Source organism: Argentina anserina, chromosome 1 (genome assembly GCF_933775445.1).
Source record: "Argentina anserina chromosome 1, drPotAnse1.1, whole genome shotgun sequence".
NCBI lineage: Eukaryota > Viridiplantae > Streptophyta > Magnoliopsida > Rosales > Rosaceae > Argentina > Argentina anserina.
This window is the reverse complement of record NC_065872.1, coordinates 21723897-21731599: the sequence shown is the minus strand read 5'-3', so window position 1 is coordinate 21731599 and position 7703 is coordinate 21723897. Positions and strand designations below refer to the sequence as shown.

The 7703-nt window shown below is 37.8% G+C and overlaps 1 protein-coding gene across 1 annotated transcript; it reads right to left on the bottom strand.

The window, feature by feature from the left end:
• Window positions 1-984: 984 nt before the first annotated feature.
• LOC126791767 (uncharacterized) lies at window positions 985-5685 on the bottom strand. Its single transcript, XM_050518243.1, has 10 exons — window positions 5211-5685; window positions 4972-5109; window positions 4449-4634; window positions 3059-3196; window positions 2854-2975; window positions 2580-2712; window positions 2332-2461; window positions 2144-2223; window positions 1859-1993; window positions 985-1658 (listed from the first exon to the last, which is right to left on the bottom strand). The coding sequence occupies exons 1-10, from the start codon at window positions 5643-5645 to the stop codon at window positions 1404-1406; spliced, it is 1752 nt and encodes a 583-aa protein (XP_050374200.1). The 5' UTR covers window positions 5646-5685; the 3' UTR covers window positions 985-1403.
• Between the last annotated feature and the right edge of the window lie 2018 nt (window positions 5686-7703).

Genomic DNA, 7703 nt, shown 5'->3' with positions numbered 1-7703 from the left:
GAGGTTGGGTACATCAAGTAATTCTATCACGTTGTTGAGGGTATCCAATGGGATTTTGAAAATTTCATTTAAGTTTCGCTACAGTGTACCACGTGTAAGTTTGGCTTCTGCTTCTAAAAGGAGGTGGGGAGCAGCTTGTGCTTATATGAAGAAAAAGCCACAGCTTTTGAAAGCTGGAAGGGAGAAGCTGAGTTACCAAACATGATGGGGAGCTTAACTTATAATCACCAGGGGTGATAAGTCCTACCAAACGCAGCCTCTACCGTCTAGTATCTAGATAATATTGTGTAGATCATCTCTGTAAAAATTCAGCCAATTTAGTGATCGTTAAGGCCCTCAAAATAGAAAAACAAATGGACGTACTAAATTTTATCAAACACGAACTGCTCATATTTTTAACAGAAAAAACACAATTTTAAATCCCTCAACGATCACCAAATTGGCTGAATTTTGCATTGATGATGAAATTCGTTCGAAGAGTGGTGCAAAAATGGAAATCCGCACCAAAACCATTTGTGCGGATCTCTACAGCCAAGAGTGAAACTTCACTCTGAAATTACAGAGTGAAGTTTCAATTTTGACACACTTTTTGGGGTCAAATTTTTTCATCACAAATAATTCAATATTTAGGTATGCTATAAAAAATCATCTCTACCAAATTTCATCTAATTTAATAATAGTTTGAGTTTTCAGAATAGAGATTTACACGAACAATTCGCGTTAAATAGTTTTAATTCGATCATGGATTTCATCTAATTTCAATACCTTGGCGATAACCGAATTGGATGAAACTTTGTAAAGATGATAACATACCTAATATTGAATCATTTGTGATGAAAAAAATTTTGACCGAAAAGTGTGACAAAATTGGAACTTTAATATGTAATTTCATAGTGAATGTTCACTTTGGATAGAGACTTATATATATATATATATATCAACAATTGTCTAGCTAATAATAATAAAAGATAATGAAGCAAAATCTGAAGAAACCGGAGCACTTATTCCGTCATTTATTTCTTTCCTTATTTTATATAAGCATTTTACATCTTTGACCCAGAAGGTCAAGCTAACACGAGCATTTTTCCTATCCGATCTATATTTGACTGAAATAGATCGAGATCGCCAATGAACTTACCATAACCCAAATTACACTGACAGAAACTCATCAACATTGACGAGAAACAGAAGCCAATCTAATTAAGATAGCCTATGCAAAGGGAAAGTTACTCACTGAACAACATATTGATACTGAAAATAAGGGACACAACACCTTGTAAAGTAGCAGCCATGTCGGGGTGCTGCTGTTGCTTCTTCTGATTCTAGTTACACTGCGACCAACGAGGAACTCATTTTGTGCCAATACTGTTATGGATCATTCTTTCTTAACCGAGTATATGTTGTCAGTATTGCTGAGTTCCTCCATTTAGAGTTAGGGGGAAGTTGAACATAGCGGCAAATTTCTTGAGGTCTTCAGGTTGAAAGTTTTGGGACATGACAGCAACACCTAAAGCAAGGGAAACAGACACCAAAACCACGCTTTTCATGCATCCATGGCCTTGAGATGACAGTCCTAAAATCAACTTGCAATATTTATCTGCATCCTTTAACAACGAATGGCGCACCAAATCATCTCCCTTTGCTGATGCTTTCTCATTCTACACCAAGAAAGTAATTTTCTTGTAAGTTTCTCTAATAAGGTTTATAGTATTAGAGTCCATAGTTATAAGAGACTACTCTAGAGTCTACACTAATTCAGTTTCATGATTGCAGTTGAAATTTCCAATACCTATAAGACGCAGTTGAAAAACAAACAAAAATATATATACCCAAGGTAATGAAGGTAGCATAAGGTTACCTTCTCCCTGAAACTCATCAAGGTTTCCCTCAAGGGTTCAAGAGAAGCATGCCTAACAGAATGCTCCTTCCACTCGTTAGATAGATTCTTCAGCACAACGACACTTGCAGAGAGATTGTCCAGGTAAAGCATGTCCTGTTTTAATAGTATCATATTGAGAAGATAAGACCTAAATAAAGTGGTATACTAACAATGACATGTGAACACAGACAATGGAAAGAAGATTGAAAAAAAAAAAAAAAAGGAATACAAAACAAAATCAAACGAGTAAATGAAAACGCATACCCATTGCTTGTAACATTCGGGACTTTGTGTCAAACACCAGATAAACACAGAGCTTGCTTCTTTAGATAGCTCAGAAATGCCTGCAAAGTGCTCCATATATCAAGTTCCAATAACAGAACTATTTCACTAGCAAAGAATTTATTCTACAAAATGAAAAAAAAAACAAATTTCTCGTATGTCGGCAATACCTTCATTCATAGCTCTAATTGAATAGTCCAGAGTGCTCTTTGCAACCTGCCTCACTGTTTTGCTACCCGGGGATCCAGCCAGAGCGATATCTTTCAAGATTGGATAGACAGCCTCAAATCTCTCAGTTGCCTTAACAAAAGAAATTGTTTGCACAGAAGATATTAGGTTGGGAAGGAGAGAAGAGGTTTTGTGTTTGATTCGCATACATGAAGGAAAACTTTGCAATTACTCTAGAAAGATGGCGCACCTTAATTCGCGCTGAAGTTGAAGGAAAAGAAACTCTCATCAAGATATCAAGAGCTGATGGCGACACAATGTGCTCCCCTTTCCGGACGGCACCGTTTAATAGAATAGGGCAAGCTTTTGGAGAAGATAAAATTCTGGTAGGGAAAGAAACTCGATTATTGTAGAACGAAAACATAAAATAAAGGAAACATAGGTCTCCATGGTAACGAAACCAAACATACGCATTTAAGATGGAGTAGAAGCTGTTCCAATTTAAATGGATGTTATTCTCCTACCTTTCAACTGACTGCAAAATCAAGTCTCTCGACTGTGGATTACAACCCAACTTGCTACTCAATACAGGCAGCAGAAGATGTACCCACGCGTACAGCCCAACAACCAAATCTCCTTGAGAGGCCTAAATATATCTTAATTGTTAAAATTTCTATAAACAAATGGGGGAATTTAGGAACATTAATTCTGTTCAGAAAAGCATTATACCTGCGTAATCGACCAAATTGTGAGCGAAAGCTTTTCTTGGCCTTGATATTTTGAACTTTCCCTCATCACAGGAAAGAGACTAATCAATACATCAGGTTTTCTTCGCAAAATCATTGCTAAAACCATGAAAATGGCAACCTGCAGTTCCAAATTTCAATCTCAGCTGCTATGACATAGAAGTTGATCAGGTTGAACAGAAAATATAAAGGTATGGACAATATTGCATATGTGACTTAGTATAATTTCCCATTAAATCCTATTGGAAGGTCCTCTCTGTCTACAATTGGTGTTTGAACAAGAACTACAAACTTTAGACCTCATTATTTCCATAGTTAAAGGTGAATTGAAGAAGGAAAATATTAATTAACGGCAGCAAGAGGAGGAGGATGGGTTTGAAGGGAGAAATTTTTCGATCTTCCCGGAGAACCACGTGGCAATGTCCAGTGGTCCTCACTTCTAATTACAATTTGACACGTGGATTTATTATACCAAAATTATAATTTTACATATTTTTATTATTTGTGAAATGACCATCATGGATATTGATGATTTTGAACTAGGATTTCAGATTTAGAGTTTAGGGTAATAAAGGATAGGGTGTAGGATTTTAGAAAGAAACACAAAAGTCTTTCATAAAATAAATTAAATATGATTTTTATTTTTAAAACTTACATGTCAAATTGTAATTCGAATGGAGGACCACTGGACATTGCCACGTGGTTCTCCGGAAGAACTGAAAAATTCCTCGTTTGAAGGGAAGCACGACAAAGTGTAGTCTATACAAGTGAGGAAGGCTAACTTGAAAAAAAAAATAACACCAGAAACTATTAACGACTATGGATCCATGTTATGATCAATCAGTACCCTTGAAACGAATACACTTTGAAATGTGACCCTGGTATTGCATGCCATGAATATTTCAAAAGGGCTTAATAGCCCATTTTCTACCTGAATTTCACCGTAGTGTCAATGTACTCGAGTAATCACTCTCAGCTTAACATCTGTTTTACTTGGCTGATGAGAATGAATCAACTAGGCCTTAATAAATTATTCTGAGATCTCAATGGATAATCAACTCCGATGGCTCAAACAGTTCCTTAATATGTAGTGCTTATCTACCTTTTATAATTTCCCAGAGACTATACATGCATTAGATATTTCATACTGGGCACAGAAATTTGAAGAGCGATCCTGGATGAAAAAGACAACGACAAGTTTGAGTTGATTCATTTCCACCCTAGGATCTGGATTTCAAGGATGACAAATCAAGTCTATTCTGATCAATTACTGACCAGGAACACTACTGGAGACTTCTAGATTAAAATAAACATACAAGTAATACCATCTGAAACCTTGAAATGATATGATACATAATTCTACCAAAAGCTACCTGACATCTTGAAGGTTGCTGGACCACCTTTTTGGATCCCTTAGCTGCTCCCTGATGACTTGCAAGGTCAGCAAGAGTGCAATCTAGCGACCACAACACAAATGACCCAAGGGCTTCAGTAGAGCGCTGGCCGATCCAGTCAACTGATGTCTTATACACATTTTCTGATATATGAGAAAGAGGGATCTGCTTTTTCGAAAAAAAATCGTCGTTAGAAATTAGCAGTACCGCTGTGTAACATAATCACAGAATTACAAGTTGCTGATTATTATACAGTAGTTGATATCGTGCCAGTAGAAAGACTACTGATTTGTTGACATGATCTACCCCCAATGCAGTTTATCATATTCTTATAGATTCACAATAAAGTAAATGATCTAACAAATATGATTAGAGGCTCCTTTAAATTGTTCATTTCTCCGAAATTGTGATCCACTTCTATGTTTTCCTTCTTCTCCTGACGAAAATTCCAGATTGTAATTGCACAAAAATATGGGCAAGGATTAAGGAAAGACACACTCACGTCAACCATCTTAGAGACTGTGGATTCCTTTAGCATCTTCAACCATGGAAACTGAGCCGCACCGACAGACGCAAATGCTCGGCCGAAATAATCAGCCAGACGCATAAGCAGAATGTCTTGCTGTGATTGATACACCTCCTATTGATTCAATCAATCAGAACCACATCAGAAACAGTCATCTTCATTTTCCAGCAAAGCAATTCAGAAACGAAATAACAGCAAAGCATATATCAACTCACGGTTATCTCGGCGAGAAAAGCGGCGAGATGATCTGCGTCGATCTTGGCAGCGGCCACGGCCACAGTCATCTTCGGTTTTTTCGGCTTCTTCACCTTAACCTTCTTCGCCTCGCCGTTTTCCACGGCACCGGCGACCTCGCCGTCGCTACAACCGTCGGAATGCGGCGGGGATCCGACTGCGGCAACAGTGGAATCCGTTTGACGAGCGTCTCGAATTCTCCTCCGGCGGTCCTCGGAAGGCAGCTCGACGGAGCGGAAGACGTCGGCGGAATCCGGCGGAATTGACCGCCGGTTTCTCTTGTGGTATGAAACGGTCTGCCAGGCGTATGCGTCGCCGTTCTGGACAGGCGCGGTCATCTTCTTGACATACTTGTCCGCCACGGCTGCGTCCTCCTCTCTGAGAATCGATTCGATCAGAGCTGAATTCTCATCCATGCTTCCTCTTCTTCTTGTGATGAAGACTACTGAAGAAGGAGAGAGAGAGAGGAGCAGAGGCGGGTTTGGGTTTTGAAGATGAGGGGACTCTGCGTCAAAAGGGACACGTGTTTTATTTGTACTAATTCTGATGACATTTCGGCCTCATTCCATTGGGCGTTGAAACGTAAACGCGCATTTCTGCGTTCAGCGTTTCTAATTTGACACCGAGGGCAAAGTGGTAACTTCATTCACTCTCCCGGATCTCTCTATTTGTGTAAAAAGCAGCAGTCACATCACTCATATAGGTGGGGCCCACCTAAGAATTTGTCTCTGTATAATAGCGGAAGGTGTGGAAGAAGAGGGAGAGCACACGAAGGTTTTGTAATAAAGTGTGTTTGGCTGAAATTGTACCACACTACAACACCTAGAAGGCTAGAATGGTCTCTCTCTCTCTATCACTTTACAAGTTTGGTTGGTTTGTAACGCGAGCTGTAAGAAACTATAATAAGACACTTGTTTTCGACCTTCGTGCATGTGAAACATGTAGCAAAGACTTCTCTGCTCTAGATCAATTTCATTTGCCTACTTCTGTTTTATTTTCTTTATATTAGTTATATATATATATAATTTTTTTTTACCTTAGAAGAGATCGAATTTGACTTGTATTAAATGAAAATATTAACATTACGTATCTAATTCCATCAAATTTTACCAAGCTAAATTTAGATGGTTCTCAAAATATGTTGTTGCGGCAAGCTTTATTATCAAAAAATAAGAGAGATTTAGAAGTTGTAACAACCTTAAATTCTAAATAGTAAATTTCAAAATTTAAGACCATGTTTAAGGAGGAACGAAACGAGAATAATAACAATGTAATAGAACATAATGTCTATTTTTATATGATAATGGGGCATATATATAGGCATTACATAACCTGAGTCTCGTAGGATTCAGAGTCCTAATCTATTACAGAGATGCGAATCTATCTCTAACAGGAAACCTAATAAAACTAAGACACACACGAGGGTAGAATAGTAATTCTCCTGGAACATGTCGCTAATAAATCTAAAATAACTTCAATAAATGAAATTATATTACAGCAGTTGTATAACCATTATGAGTTTAAACTAACTTTGTTACACAAACTGTATTACAATATAATTACATAATGTAAATATGTACAGTTTCCATCTCTCACAAAAAGCTCACCAAAAATAAAAGAGAACAACTGGATCAACAAATCTCAGTTGTCTCGCAGCGCACCCCTCACGGCTCAGCTACTAAGAAGTACATGCAGCACTATCCCCTGCACCATAATTGGTACACTAGGATTGTAAACACAATATGGTCAGCTTCACAGCTAGTATGAGTAAACGAAAAAGAATACTCAACAATCGTGCATTTACAACAACTTCTTAGATAACAACATTAACTCCACATTCTCAAAACAATAAGTACAACATTAACAACAACACACTCCATCATTGTCATCACAACAACATTAACTCCACATTCTCACAACAATAACTACAACATTAACAACAACACACTCCAGCATTGTCATCACAACAATATTATCACACCACTCACGCTCACACCACAACAACACTAACTTCATCATAGATGACACACACAATAATTGAGTCATTCATGAGTCAGTCAGCACTTTGCTCTCATGAATAACATGCACAAACTAGAGCTCTAGATTAATCTTCCCCAAACTCGGCCAATTGTATGGTTCTGAAACTGTCTATCGCCACTTTGCGTAACAATCAAAATAACACATTTTCGCCACTTTGGCAACAATGGTTTGACAACTCACCCACTCCACTCCATAATACCACAACAATAACAATAATAATACCTGAATGTACCTTTTGATCCATTCCGGTCAAAACAACACCATAATCTCAATAATGCCGGATAGGTACATTTTTTCCCCTCCGGCCACAAAACATAGAAACAACATAATAATGTCGGAATGTACATTTTCTTCCCTCTCGACCAAACAACATATATATATATATACACACTTCAACAATGCATTTAATCCATCCACAATCCTCCAATTTACCG

Bases quoted from the DNA above. Each gene is read 5' to 3' on its own strand.
- LOC126791767 (XM_050518243.1), bottom strand. From the start codon at position 5,645: ATGGATGAGAATTCAGCTCTGATCGAATCGATTCTCAGAGAGGAGGAC. The intron at 3,197-4,448 runs GTAGCTTTTGGT...TTGGAACTGCAG, and splicing joins AGCAACCTTCAAGATGTCAG to GTTGCCATTTTCATGGTTTT. The intron at 1,659-1,858 runs GTAACCTTATGC...TTCTTGGTGTAG, and splicing joins TGATGAGTTTCAGGGAGAAG to AATGAGAAAGCATCAGCAAA.